General features: G+C 37.3%; 1 protein-coding gene across 1 annotated transcript in view; it reads left to right on the forward strand.

Moving 5' to 3' along the window:
- LOC140233268 (b(0,+)-type amino acid transporter 1-like) overlaps positions 1-15,928 on the forward strand; it is a 36,671-nt gene that overhangs the window by 14,912 nt on the left and 5,831 nt on the right. The window contains exons 5-8 of the mRNA XM_072313381.1: positions 4,177-4,282; positions 5,030-5,074; positions 6,353-6,476; positions 7,861-7,964. Of these exons, the coding sequence (XP_072169482.1) occupies positions 4,177-4,282; positions 5,030-5,074; positions 6,353-6,476; positions 7,861-7,964 (379 nt within the window). The remainder of the gene's footprint in view (positions 1-4,176; positions 4,283-5,029; positions 5,075-6,352; positions 6,477-7,860; positions 7,965-15,928) is intronic.

Consider the following 15,928-nt stretch of genomic DNA (forward strand, 5'->3'; position numbering starts at 1 on the left):
ATCGACATACACTGTAAGGTATGGCTCAGGCGTTGACAACGTCAAATAGTATAGGTCTACATATAAACATGCTATGACGCGAGTAACTGGGGACCATCTGCAAAATATGTACGAAAACATACAAACGAACAATAACAACAACTTTATCGCCATAAGTGAATCCCCTCCATTTCCTGAATCATTCCTGAGAAACGACAGTGACTGATGACTCAGTCAGGATACATCTATGGGCATACCAAGGGAAGATCAGGGACGTCGAATCTATATGGGGGGCAAAGGGGCATTTGCCCCGCCCCAAAGGAAGTGTTTAGACAGACAAATCATTTATCCCCCAAGCAATTCCCGAGATGAGGACAAATCTCGAACTTTCTTAATGGAAAATTGTCCAAATATCGCCAGAACTATGCACCAGATCGTTGTATTGCAATCATGAACATGCAAAAGGTCCGCTATACAGGATAAGGGATAAACTTTGTACACTTTTGACATAGACGTATATTCCCTAATTCATCAAAGAGTGTGCAGCAGATCTTTCACTGAACAAAAGCAACCTAATATGTATAGAGGCGTCGATGGGGGGGGGGGGTGGTTCTCAAATAAAAGTGGGACAAACAAAAGCGAAAAATGTAGCTACAAACGGCAGTTTTTGGAGTGTAAAATGTTAAAATTTTAAAGCTCGCTCGCTCCGCTCGCTCGCATTTAACCGCTATGCCATTCTCCTGATGTTGCTGCCAGTGATTGACAGCAGGTGCACCCGGTGTGCCCCCCTTAATTTCCAAAGCGAAAATATAGCTACAAACGACAGTTTTTAGGACTGGAAAATGTCAAAATTTTCAAGCTCACTCACTTCGGTTGCTAGCATTTAATCAGTATGCCATTCTCCTGATGTTGCTGCCAGTAATTGCCGCCAGTTGCGCCCGGTGTGCCCCCTTAATTTCCAAAGCGAAAAAATACAGCCACAAACGGCAGTCTTTGGACTGTAAAATGTCAAAATTTTCAAGCTCGCTCGCTCCGCTCGCTCGCATTTAACCGCTATGCCATTCTCCTGATGTTGCTGCCAGTAATTGCCGGCAGTTGCACTCGGTGTGCCCCCTAAATTTCCAAAGCGAAAAAGTATAGCTACAAACGGCAGTTTTTAGACTGTAAAATGTCAAAATTTTCAAGCTCGCTCGCTCCGCTCGCTCGCATTTAATCGCTATGCCATTCTCCTGTTGTTGCTGCCAGTGATTGTGAGCAGGTGCGCCCCCCTTAATTTCCAAAGCGAAAAATATAGCTACAAACGGCAGTTTGGGGACTGTAAAATGTCAAATTTTTGAAGCTCGCTCGCTTCGCTCGCTCGCATTTAATTATTATTCCATTCTCCTGATGTTGCTGCCAGTAATTGCCAGCAGTTTTCGCCCGGTGCGCCCCCTTAATTTCCAAAGCGAAAAATATAGCTACAAACGGCAGTTTTTGGACTGTCAAATGTCAAAATTTTGAAGCTCGCTCGCTTCGCTCGCTCGCATTTAATCATTATGCCATTCTCCTGATGTTGCTGCCAGTAATTGCCAACAGTTTTTGCCCGGTGCGCCCCCTTAATTTCCAAAGCGAAAAAATACAGCCACAAACGACAGTTTTTGGGACTGGAAAATGTCAAAATTTTCAAGCTCATTCGCTTCGCTCGCTCGCATTTAATCATTATGCCATTCTCCTGATGTTGCTGCCAGTAATTGCCAGCAGTTTTCGCCCGGTGCGCCCCCCCCCCCCTTAATTTCCAAAGCGAAAAAATACTAGTACAGCCACGAAGGACATGTGGGACTGTAAAATATCAAAATATCAAAATTTTCAAGCTCACTCGCTTCGCTCGCTCGCATTTAATCGTTATGCCATTCTGATGTTGCTGCCCGATTGCCGGCAGTTGCCCCCGGTGTGCCCCCATAATTTCCAAAGCGAAAAAATACAGCCACAAACGGCAGTCTTTGGACTGTAAAATGTCAAAATTTTCAAGCTCGCTCGCCCCGCTCGCTCGCATTTAACTGCTATGCCATTCTCCTTATGTTGCTGCCAGTAATTGCCAGCAGTTGCGCCTGATGCGGCCCCCCTTAATTTCCAAAGCGAAAAAGTATAGCTACAAACGGCAGTTTTTAGACTGTATAAAATGTTAAAATTTTCATGCTCGCTCGCTCCGCTCGCTCGCATTTAATCGCTATGCCATTCTCCTGATGTTGCTGCCAGTGATTGACAGCAGTTGCGCCTGGTGTGCCCCCCTTAATTTCCAAAGCGAAGAATATAGCTGCAAACGGCAGTTTTTGGACTGAAAAATGTCAAAATTTTCAACGCAAAGAGATTTCACCGTAGGAGGGGGAAACCCCTCTACCATACCCTCCCCCCTCGCTTGATTCGTTCCCTCACATAACCGCTCCTCCTAAGATCAAATCCTGTCTACGCCGATGATAGGCCCAATTATTTAGTAGGCCTTCACAGTGATGTCGCACAGCAAGAGCTGAAATACCACGATTTTGTCATTCAATAATATATTGTGAATATTTCATTTTCTTATTGTTTTTTTAAAGAAAAGAAAAAATTTTCACCACAAGTGAGCACCAGATCGCTGAATTTCAGGTCTGAAAATACAAAATCTTCCTCGTGTGGGAGAGGGATACCCCCCCCCCCCATGCACACCCTTCCCCCGTTCGGTCGTTCCGCTCCCTCTCACAGATATTCCCCCCCCCCCCCAAAAAAAAAAAAAAAAAAAAAATGTTTTCATACTTTTAAGGTCTGATTTTCCGCCGAAAGTTGTCTGACAAGCAAAAAAAAAAAAAAAGCAACAAGAACAAAAAGTCTTTAGGTTGTTGCTGCCACTTTTCTCCCACTTTATATTTCATGCAAAAGAGTGGGGCATCCGATCCCTGTAAAGTGTGTGTGTGTGTGGGGGGGGGGGAGGGGGGCACAAAGCTTCTCCCCCCCCCCCCACCCAAAAAAAAAAAAAAAAAGGCTGCGCCGGTCCGGTTATGGGCTTGTAATCGTGGTGATGGTGACCATCCCCCCCACTCCTCAGTATGGATTTACGCCGTTGCAAAGAGTGGACAATGCATTGGGTTTTACACATTTGAATTACTGATAGTCTGGCTCCTAAGCTGTTGCCTTTGATTCAACCTTAATTCTGCATACCTGGGACTGCTGTAGAATTAACTTTTCTGAGTATTAATCCTTTCTTCTACCTTTTTTTTTAAATATATATATAAGGAAGACTCGATATGTCTGAATGTTGTTTTTAGCATGGAGGTCTTTCTTGTTTAGAAATTGATCTTGAATATTACAAATGTTATTTGAGGGAAAGAATAAGTTTGGAAGTATAACCTAGGTCATAGTTGCACAAGAATCTCAGGGAACTTTGGTCTTCTTTTCACTCATTTTATTTGCTTGACCCTATTCAAAGGACATTTGTTTCAGGCATGCTGTAAAAAGTAGATTGTTATCTACCATTTTAGTTCATGTTGCTCCCTATGACGGTTCCCTTTGTGTTTGGAACTTAATACAGCTAGTGCAGTAACTAAGTCAGGAATCATGGGTCTTTTACCAACTAGTTCCATGTTATTCTGTTTTTACCTTCACCATGGCTTCTTCTCTTTATCCATCCAGACTCCAGCTAAAGCTATATCAGACAACTCCAGTAATGTTTACGTCAGACTCCAGCATGTCTGGATAAAACCCGGGTCTAGTGGATTTGAACTTGTGCTTCCATTGAAAGTGACCAGGGTTCATACATTCTGCCATGGAACATGTGTCCTTGAGCAATGCACTTTTTCATCAGTGCCCCTCATTTGCTACCCATATGTTTAAATGAATATCAACTGGTAAGAAACAAAATGCTAAAGGCAAATGGGTTTATCGCATTTACTGTATAATTATATACCACAAGGTGGCAGTCTGGCTGGATTGCTCCCTGCAGAATGGAATGAGTTCACAGTATGTGCAGGTTCAGTGCAAGTGACTTGGGTGATACTATGCTGTGACATGTTTAATTAGAGCATGTCATATCATGACTTGTCAGAAAACACTTTGTAATGGTTGCATTGTGGTTCATTGGTGTGGTGTTGGAAAGCTTAGTTGTACCATGTTACAGATGAAGAATAAAGTGCTCATTGAAAATGAGAAATTTTGCAGTATCCTGACATCCATTCTTTTGGCTTGCAGGTAATACTCAGTACTTAGACCCAAGTGTTTCCTTCCAAGGCTCTGCAACCAATGTAGCAGCCTATGGCATTGCCTTTTACCAAGGGCTCTGGGCTTATGATGGATGGTAAGCATATATATCTTTGCTTTTGGATATGCCTTTACTTCATCAGGTTATGAATATTCTGACCAAGTGTATTCCATAGTGGACTTAGTTATGCAGTTATGTTTCAGTAGTTTTCAGTTTCAGTAAGTCCTCAATGACTTAATGTAGTGCTTTTGAACACAACCTTAAACAAAAATTAGAGAAGAGGTATATTTTGAGGAGTCTTGTGAAGACTAGTACCAAATATACTTGGGCCAGGAAAATGCGAGTTACATCAAAATCAGCTTGCCCTCATTGAATTAAGAGTACTCCTGGAAGTGTGTGTCATATGTTACATGACAAACTGTATTCAAAGACACTTTTCAACAAAGAGATATTTGGTTCTACAAATACAAATATTTGGTTCTAGGAATAGCCAAAAGTATCTTCGAATATAGTTTGTCATGTAACATATGACAGACACTTCCAGGAGTACTCAAAATATACCTCTTCCCTCATTTTTTTAAGGTTTGTGTTCAAAAACACTACATTAAAGTCATTGAGGACAGACTGATAATGCTTTTAAATAGCGTGCATTTTCCATAGAAACCTGCCCGAGATTCTCAGAACTAGTCTTCAATAGATTAATGACTTTACATGAGAACCAGCATATTTTATATCAGTTCAATATAGGGCAACAAAATGTTTCATATATATAGTAGATGGAAATCATTGGTATCATGTGGGTTTAACATTGTACTTCTCCTTCTCTCCATTTGTTCCCTGCAGGAATCAGCTGAACTATGTCACAGAAGAACTTGTGAATCCATACAGGTATGAAGAGAATTATTCATTTGAAAGTATTCTCTGCAGCTTGGAAACTGAAATTTTACTAGATCAGCTGGCCTTTGCATTCATAATAGATCCTATGTACGGGACCAAAAGTTACAACATAGCTCAAAGGGGGAGAGTGTATAAACTGTGCTATTTTTGAAGGGTTATATTGCTGTGTGAAGATAAAGATGATGTTATCATAAGATTGTGGCCATCATTGCAAATCATTGATGTTGAAAACTTTGAAAAAATAGGCTCATTACACCTGATAGTTAAAGATGTCATGATTATATCTGTGCATCATATTCTTTCAAAAATTGGTTAATGTATGCCTTTAACATCATCTCAAAGAGATATCTGGCTCTCGCTTATATTTGTAGAAATAAAAATTAAAGTATGAACAGGATGTTTTCTTTCTTCTTTTTTGTGTATATCAGTATTAATGAATAATCGAGTTTACAAATACATCAATGTTTGCAAGTTGCTTTTGTAAAGGAAATTAAGTAATTTGCATGAAAGATGATTCATCTCAGATTTTCCTATGTAGAATCCCATTGGAATTTTCCAGTTTATACACTATTGTACTTTAATTTCATAAGAAAATATAAACCAAATTTGTTCTTCAAGTGTATAATGAATGTCTGTCTGAGCTGAAGGTGCCAGTCATTCAAACAAATTTAAAGATACACTGTATATATCTGATTTATATAGATACCCTAATAAGTAGAATGACTGGGGGAAACTGCCGTGTTTATCAAAGAATTATGTTTTGTGGAGATGTGCACATTTTTTATTTGAATGAGAAAGCCAGTTTGAGCATGTTTTAATCCTTATATACCTTTCATGTGTTTATTGTGCATGGTTTGTGACATTCATGTGTGTGTTCGTATTGTTGAACAAGGAGATAATTAAGCTGGGATGAAAGATCACACTTTTGAAGGCTTGGTGTTTTAGATCATTATAAATAGAAAAGTGTACTTCAGTCACATTCAATTCCATCCAAGGTCACTGAATAATACTGCCATGCCATTAGACAAGGCTAACACGATTGTTTATCTTCATGAATGTTGACTGCCTGATCTTCTTTTGAGATTTTCTGGGTTTTTTTGACAGTATGGTGTACGGTGGTTTCTGCTCAAGTGATGATTAACCTGAGTCATTAATTCAACCTAATGGAAAACTGCCATGCCTCTAGTGGCTTGGTTGTTATATGTGATATGATTACTCTTACTCATGAATATGCTCTCTGTTTCTCCTCTCCTTAACATTTTTACCCAGAAATCTTCCACTGGCTATTATCATTGGTATCCCCATGGTAACCATTCTGTATTTGATGGTAAACATCTCTTACTTCACTGTCATGTCACCAGAAGAACTTCTTCAGTCTGGAGCTGTTGCAGTGGTAAGACATGGTTGCCTCTCTTACACATCAAACCATTCTTTGGCACATTAATAGCATATCATTCAACAAAATTTAATTGCCGGAAAAAAATCAAATAAGTTTTTCAGCTGACTGAAGGTGTAGGGAGATTGTATTTGTGGCAAGGTGAACTCTAAGCAAAGGAACTTTATTGTGACACTTTGTTGACAGTAGGGCCTATCCATCATCTGCAAAATCTGTAAATCGTATTCTAGACTGTACAGCTGGCTACGCCCACTCCTTTTGTAGTATCTTACAGATGAGATTGATGTTGTGAATGATGATGATTTCTTCCCCATAGTCGATTTTGTCATCTTTGACAACCGTCTTTGTGAATAGCAGTTCTTGAAAAAATCCTCTAATAGCAAAAAATACTTATATTTACTCCAAATCTACTAGATGACTGAAGGAGTGTGTGTATTTTCATGTGTACTGTATGTTAATTTTCAGAATTTCATTGCATATAATATAATATTCACATACACAAAAATGTGAATGCCAATCAACAGTCTTTCTTGAACAGAGGTAGGACAATAGAAAGTAGCACTGGTGACCCCTGTCCGTGGTGCATTACATGCTGGCTGCCTTATGTTTAATTCACACCCACTTTGTTTACTTCACTCATCAACTCCCAGAGACAAAAATGTATATAATTTGGTGCTGTGTCCTTTTATTATAATGTATACAATTCACTGATAGTGGTTTGTAAGGTAGAATATAAACACATTCTGTTTCTGTCCAGCCTCTGTCATCATATGTAATTTAAAATGTTTCACTGCATTATTGCTGAATGCCTAATTTTTAAATTCTAAACAATTGGCAAATTTTACTAAATTACTTTTTGGGTTTACTTTGTACAGATATGGCTAATATCAACAGTCCCACCTAATCTTTCTCCATAATAGGTTATGCTGTGAGACTCAGAGTAGCTAATTTGACAATCAGGAAATGATAATATCTGCAACAAAATTCCTTCAGCACTCAGTGGATTAATGTGCCTTGAGTCTATAGGACCCGTTTGCTTTGACGTTACCCTGGGCTTGACATTACCTGGAGCCAGATCACAAAATGTCCCCAAATAATGGAATTTCTCTGTAGCTGACATGCATGTTTCTTTGTTCTTTATGTGAAAGAGGTTTCTTGACTCAACCTGATGTAGTGAATGTTAAACATATTGAATTATCTTGGAGTAAATGTATCAATGTGTGAATGTCTTATAACATGAGCACACAAAGATGAAACAAAAATGAAGTGGAGTACATTGCATGTGGTGATAATTATATGAATCCATATGGCCTGCAACAATTTTGATGGATCCTTCTCTCCTGGCACTGTATCATGACAACAAAAATAAATGTCATATCAGACATTTAGTGAGAGAACACTAGGTGTAATGGCATGGATCATGCCGGCTGCCGTGGCAAGCTCCACCTTTGGGGCCGCCAATGGGACACTCTTTACAGCTGGAAGGTAGTCCAAAGACTGTTTTGATGCCTGGATAACCATACTTGTGACTGTTTGCATTTTTTGCCCTGATAACACTTTATAATGTCTGCATTTTGCTGACATGTTGTGTACTGTTGACCATTGATTTTGCAGTGTTATGTTTGCAAAGACAATGAATTGATCAATTGCATTCAATCTCACTCTACGAAAATAGCTCACAAATTGTCCCACGTGCCCCGAAAAACTCCTCTTATGCGAATTCTACAAAATGCCCTATCAAATGACTCATCAAATGTAAAATCACTTGAAATTAAGCAAGAAAAAGTGCACACAGCTATGTTTAAGTAGTACGTCACAATTATCTGCATGTGCAAGAAACCAATGAGTAGAACTATTTTGCGGTGGTTGTGTCTTTTTCCTATTTACCCCAGTTTTTCAAAAGAGTCAAAATCAACGTAGTAGCATGCAGACTTTATGACACTCCTCTTAGTATTGGGTTTGAAGCCCATGTTTTGTTTTGTTTTGTTTTGTTTTGTTTTGTTGTTTATAGGGGGAGATCAACAGGAAGAAAGAACAATGTCAAACTAACTTTTTACTTTGTTCATAATTACATATTCAAGTCAACATATGTGTGGGCAATGAATCTAGTATTGCATCATAAATTAAGCTTTAAGGATAATAGTTCTTGCAGTATATTTCTCTGAGAATGTTTCGTACCATCCCCACAGACTTATAACAATTGAACTTGAGCTTTTTTCTTGTTTAATTTTCTTGCCAATTGAAGTTTTAGTTTCTTTTTTCCTGTATGTTTTTTCATCAAGTATATAGAACATTTCACATATAGTCAGAGCTTGATTTTGCCATATTCTCTGAATAATGTTTGGTAACGAACCTTTGCTGGGGTATTCAAAACTTTCCTGATGGGTCACAAATTCTCTCAAAAGGTTACCACTGAATTTTACCTGATAAGCAATGTACTCGCAGTATACAGTGCGTATCGAAAAAGGTAATCTGACTTTGGAGGGCTACTATTCTATAAATATCGGTTATCTAGAGCGCAACGTTGGTTGTGAGAAATGATACCTAATTGTGTTGACAAATGCCATGCATGACCGAGCACATGAATTTTAACAACAATGACAAATTGCACTTTTTCCAAGTTTGCGTGTTATCGTGAAGGAACAATGCATGTCTCACTGCACGGAGGAGATCTGTCAATGAAAGTGGTCAAATCATCAAGTCAGCAGGTGCATGACTGCAGGTTCATTTTTGGGGTTTCTTCTAACCTTTTTATGGTTCATAACCTTCAACATGGCCACATTGTTGATAACTTGGTCCTTCCCATGAATGCTAAACCATTATCCATTTTTCTCTCTTCGTATTCAGGACATGGTTTGTCGCTGCGAGATATGTGTTGAATATGAACAGAGAAATGTGGACTGTATGGGGTGGCCTCTGTGGAGTGACCAAGTTATCGAACAGGTGGCCATATTAAAGTGTATGAACAATAACATAATAACCCTAAACACAAACCTGCATTCGTACAGGTTGGCCTATTTGGCCACTTTCATTGACAGATCTCCATGCAGGGAGACATGCATTGTTCCTTCACAATAACACGCAAACTTGGAAAAAGTGCAATTTGTCATTGTTGTCTTTAAAGTTCATGTGCTCAGTCATGCATGACATTTGTCACATAAATTAGGTATCAATGAAAAGAGGAGGAATTCCTCTTTTCTTCGCAATTAACATTTTGCTCTCCATAGCTGATAATTATGAAATAATCCAAAGTTGGATTACCTTTTTTTTAATATGCGCTGTAGTACTCTTACTATTTTTCCACAGGTATGACCACAAAACTTACACCACCACATATATATCACCTTAAGATGCCAGTCAAGTTCAAATATTGGTGAAATCTGACAAGGTCAAAGGTCAAAAGGTCAATGAACTTTCCATGATACACATTGGCCCTATACTGACAATATGGTGGTGTGCTCTCAAAATAATCCACAGCTTTGAGCTATTATGACCACCAAGCTCACACCATAAGTACAGAAGCTGAAGATGCTGGTCAAGTTTGAATATTGGTGAAGTCTGACAAGGTCAAAGGTCAAAGGTCAATGAACGTAAAACACAATGCTCACAAATTCGATGTGCAGGGGAGACATTGTTTGGTGTTTGCCTTGCTTTCACATGAAAGAACCATGTATGCACACAAGTTCCAAGTAGATGTTTGTAAAGTTACAAATTTCTTGTGCTAAAATTTTTCACAAGACATTCGGGGACAGAACCTTGGGACCAATGGCGTGGTTGATGCCCTTTTCTGTAGCACTATCAACATATGGGGCAGCTAATGGCACTTTATTTACTGGAGGAAGGTACAATCATATTTGTAGCAACAAACATTTAAATTGCCATGTACAGTGTACTTATTCAAATGCTGTCATCTGTCACATACTGTCATTGTAATCATGGTTGTGGTATGGGCTTCATTAAAACATTCATGTGTTGCTTCTGTCATTGTGAAAGTTACATGATTAAATATCACCATTACATAGGCAGTACATATATCTTCAACATAAACACAGAGGTGTATAGGGACATCTACACTATCACATTTGGTGAAAATCTGATCGACCATTGTTAGTAGTTACAGTTGGGAAATTAAACTTGTTTATGTCCTTTACAACCCTTTGACCGTCAACCTCATGACCCCAAACTAATTGTTGAACTTTCTTATATTGATATGAAGACATCCTGCAAGATTGGTGGTAATCTGATCATCTATTCTTGAGATATCAGGCGACTAAGCTTTTTTTTTACCCTTATGAATTTTGACCTTTAAACTCATGACCCCAAATTAAATAATTTTTTTCTTACTTTATCATAAACAGAGGTCCTGGAAGTTTTGTGAAAAATCTGATAGTCCATTCTAGAGTTATTTAGAGCTCAAACATATACATGTCTTTTATGACCCTATGACCTTTGACCTCACGACCCCCTAAATTAATTTGTTTCTTTCTTATTTCATTTTGAACACATCCTGCAAGTTTGGTGACATCCAAACATCTAATCTTTAGTAATTGGGAATTCAAGTTCTTTCATGTTCTTCAAATAATGACCCCTATGACCTTAGATCATTGACCTCATGACCCCCAAATTTCATTGTTTCTTTCTCACTTCATTTTGAACATCAATTTTCTCTGGAGTTATCTTGTACACAGACGGACAGACAAACAAGCATACAGAACGAAAAACATAACCTCCACCAGCCATAGGTTTCACCTCCTGGAGGAGGTAATGAAGTTACAAAGCAATTGTGACATCACGAAGCAATTCTCACATTGCGCACTGCTTCGTACAGCTACTTTGGGAAATGTAACGAAGCAATTCTGACATTGCATGCTGCTTGCTACAGTCACTTTGTAAAATTGCACTATGCGATTGTGGCACTGTGCCCTGCTATATATGGTAACTGTAGGAACCCTTCACAACATTGCATCCACCACAGACCTTCTCAACTCATGTTTTCCTTTTCTTTTGTTTATTTTTATCCCAAATATAAAACAAGTGTGCTCTGCCTAATTTTTAGTTTCCAGTTAAAACTATTTTGGAGTCACCTCTGCCCATATAGTCTTAACCAGAAACTCTCAGGACAAAGTATATTTGCATATTATTTATGATCCCTTTAATACTCCCCTATAGTTTAAGTCAATGGTAAAATTGCATAATCAAAGCTAAAACCTGTAATAGATTACCAGTATGTATTCCTTGAAGTTGTAAAAAAGTACACTTAATCTTGTGTTATCATGACAATGATTTAGATCATCCTTACATTGTGTGATTGCCTGATTTTGTGTTCCAAGAATAAGAATTGGGTAATGATAGTGAAAAGAATTAAGGTTATTACTGGGTTGTATGTAATTTGTACATGGCTGAGAAAGTAAATTGTAGCTATGATAGAACAAAGAACACCACTGTTAATGAAGCGAAATCTATCAAATATTTCTTTTGTAATGAGGACACCTCATTTACACTGAAACTAGTTTTACAGTCTCTGAGGTGTGTGAAATTGCTTTGTTATGAGTACTGAGGATCTTTTAACTCTGCATTATGTTTCAGACTTATAACAAATTTAGTGAGTTGTGGTCATGCTTATTTCCTTATGTGAATTCTATCCATATGTGGTTCATTGCACTTCAGTTGAAACAGACAAACTTATTCAATATCACATAAATATGTTTGCTCTCATTGCTAATATTATTATTTATGAAATGTATCATTTTGCTTTCTCTTGTTGCATTTTCAACTCGTGAGGTGCATGGAATTGTGACAAGAAAACAAATACTATGAGGAAGTCAGCAGTAGCATTGATACTTGTAGATAATTATGAACAAAATGTAATCATTTAGGAGTATGCAATGTTTCAGGGTAGTCTTGTAATTCTTTTATAGCAGCTATTTTTCTTATGGAATTTGATATCAGTTGTGTTCCCATGATAGTGAGACACAGGACTTCAATTGACCCTTGATATCACCCCTCTCCCCCCCCCCTCTCTCTCTTTCCTTTAAAGTCATAATCTCAAGGCTGTGATATTTTATCACACCCAGTTTTGATGACTTTTATATGTCATTAACAGCAATAATATTCTCCCATGAAATTCTTCCCTATAATTCCAATCTTTATTTTGTTGGCTTTTTGAATCAAGATAAAAATGGAATGACTTTACTCATCCTTCAGTTGCATCCTCCAAGCCTTACTCTAAATTGTTTTGACAGTATATAGCTAGTAACACCTGGTATATAGAGAATTTGTTAGCCTGTGTTCTTCCCACAAGTTAGCAGTTACATTTTCAATTTCCAATGTATGCACCTGTTGTAAGCATGAATATGAATTAACATGTATTTGTATGTGCTTGGGGTATAAGACATTTGCAGATCGTACCTTGGGCAGTGTGTCATGGCTGGTACCTCTATTTGTGGCCTGTTCCACCTTTGGTTCCAATCACGGTACCATGTTTACAGCAGGAAGGTATATGTGGTGTTGCCATGGCAATGCCTTTTCTACAGCAAAACACCTTTGTACTGCTGCTTGCTTCTGGATGTAGAGTTCTTTAGATTTATTCATTCTGCGACAATTGAATGCCATGTCACTCTTAATTGTATACATCTATTGAGAGTATTTATCAATCCTTTGTGAGTGTATTCTAACCAGCTCTTTAATATAATATTTGCAAAATGATAGCAAAGCCTGTTTAACCATGCACTATAAGCTAGTGTGAGAGATAGTGAAAGAAGATTTTAAAAAGCTGATTAACAGAGTTCAATACATAATTTGGTTTGCTTATCAGAACTTTTTTGTTTTGTTTTGTTTTGTATTTTGCTAACACTTGTAGCTTTCTGTTTTCATAGCAATCTTAATTCAGAAGTTATATAAAGTATTTGGCTTATGTAGAGTTTTTTTTTCTGGTATGCATAACCTTTCCTAATGCTACATTCCCCTTCCTTAAGTGTTTAGAGGCATATGTACCTGTGACTAATATACTTGGCTGTGTGATGGACATTACCAACCGGACAACTCTTCCTGTTACCCCTTTGACCCTTCAGGACCACTGTCTCAAAATGCTATGTTGCAGAATTATTGTCCAACCTTCTAGCTGCAATGGTAGTAGAACAAATCAGTGACAGTTTGAGGAAAATAGGACAGTTGATTCAAAAGTTATGAATATCTCAAGTTTTTGTGCTGTTGTTGCTGGATAAGAAGGCTACTACAGTTCATAACATCATTATGGACAACAATTAAATGAAAATATAAAAAAATAATATTATTTGACTCTTCTATCATAGTGAAAGAGCACTTTGCTTGCCTCTTTCAGAAAGCAGGCAGACTAATATGATATGGCAGTAACAAGGTGATGGAATGTTTACTTTTTTATGATAAATGATATTTTGTGGAATCATGCGTATATTTTCTTTATGGTTGTCCATAATGATGTCATTGACTGTGGTAGTCTTGTTATCCAGCGATGAAGGTACTGAAACTTTAAAAATTTGTAACTTTTGAATTGATTGTCCAATTTTCCTCAAACTTTCATCAGTGTCTTCTAATATTGCTGCTTTCACTTAATCCACACTTACATTTGGATTTTTGTTTCCTTTAGAAAAAAGAAAGAAAATTAGCCTCACTGTTGAAAGCCTTTCTCTTTGCTTTCACTTGTAGACTTTTGCTGATCGTACATTGGGAGTCATGGCATGGTGCATACCATTCTTTGTAGCCTGCTCGACATTTGGGGCAGCCAATGGGAGTTTGTTTGCTACTGGAAGGTAGAATTCAAGTTGAAACAAAAAGAAAAAAAAAACCAAACCTAACTGTTAAAGAATCAATTTCATTCTTATTTCACATCCACTGACTGATTGGTATAGTTCATCCACTGATTCAGTTTTCACCGAGCCATCATCAACAGACCTCACTGAAATTTATAAATTTGTCTGAGTTTGCATTCAATTAAAATCTTTCTGCGAGGGGTTAAAAAATTGAAAATTGAAAGTCTTTCTCCCAATGTATCACCTGATTATGTAATGATGTAAGCGGTATAATGCATACATCAGAAATACTGTGCAGCAACATTTTCTGTCATACACTTTGCCTTGAAAATATGACTATATGTAAAATTCCTGCAAACCCATGACTGGTTATAAATATGTATAGTGGGTCTCTTTTGATGAGTCGGAGGGAGTCCTCTTGATGTAATTTATCAGAAGTATAAGTTGCAATAATCTTGAGATTGAAAAAAAAATACTGTAGCAAAACATCAACCACAACAAAAAAACAAAAGTTTTTGAACTGGAACATTCGAGTGAAATGTTATATTAAATCAATGCCTACTACTTATATTATGACCATGACCAGGTATTCTTGCACATGGTGTAAATTAAACTCTCCCCTATATGCAATTATGTGATAAATGGCACACTTTCAGTGTTTGGAAGTAAGGATATGATAGTCCTCAATCCAGTGGGGATGCTTCTGGCATAATCACAGTGTTCAATAATGTTATAGTGTAGTGGTGGAGATCTGGACTAGTCTGATATTGATGATTTGTATGTAAATTTGATGATAAATCCCTTGAGAGGGAGTAAATACAAATTCAGGGTTTGTATCCTTAAAACTTATCTTAAATTCTGAGACTTCTTTACGCTGTAATTAAATTCCCCCCAAGCATGATTTTAGATACTTACAATTCTTTGAACTGCAATCTAGTTTCATTCTTCATATTTGGCAATTGTCGTACGCATTTTTTCCTTTTTCAGCAGGAGTAGTGAATTCACTAAATTCTTTGACAGAAAGTCACTCGTGCTATCATTTACATCCCTATCATTCCTCCCTCTGTTGTATCATTAGATGATCTGTGTTTCTATCAAATAGAAAGTTTAGCTTAATATACATTTCATATACATTGAGCTCATGATATTTTATGTTACAAATCCAATTTACTCCCGTCCCATGTTTGACTGGTGTATTAAGCTTTGAATGTTCACTAATTTTACTTTCATATAAAATCATACTTTTGTTCAAATTGTATGCATTCTTTGTATCACCCAAACTTTCATCAGAAGCACTAGTATATAAATATGTGTGTGTGTTTGTGTGTGTGCATGTATGTATTTGGTAATATGATATCATAAGCAATGTTTTGATATATAAGACTTCCTTGTGAAGAAAGAGAATTTCTGTGTTTATTTTGTCTAACTTCAATGTTTAGGACAAAAAGAAAAAGACAAAAATAGTAAATGGAAAATTGGAAGCCAGGATATGCAGCACCCAAGAAAATGAGTTTAAAAATCATGTCAATACCTTTATCATTTACCTGCATAGACATTCCATCTTTTCCTGTTCTTAAAGCAATTTTGATATCAGTTTTCCTTGGTCATTCGTCTCAATTCTGTATCTTTTTAGAATGAAATATGTAAATGTGCATATCTTCA

Source organism: Diadema setosum, chromosome 9 (assembly GCF_964275005.1).
Source record: "Diadema setosum chromosome 9, eeDiaSeto1, whole genome shotgun sequence".
Taxonomy (NCBI): domain Eukaryota; kingdom Metazoa; phylum Echinodermata; class Echinoidea; order Diadematoida; family Diadematidae; genus Diadema; species Diadema setosum.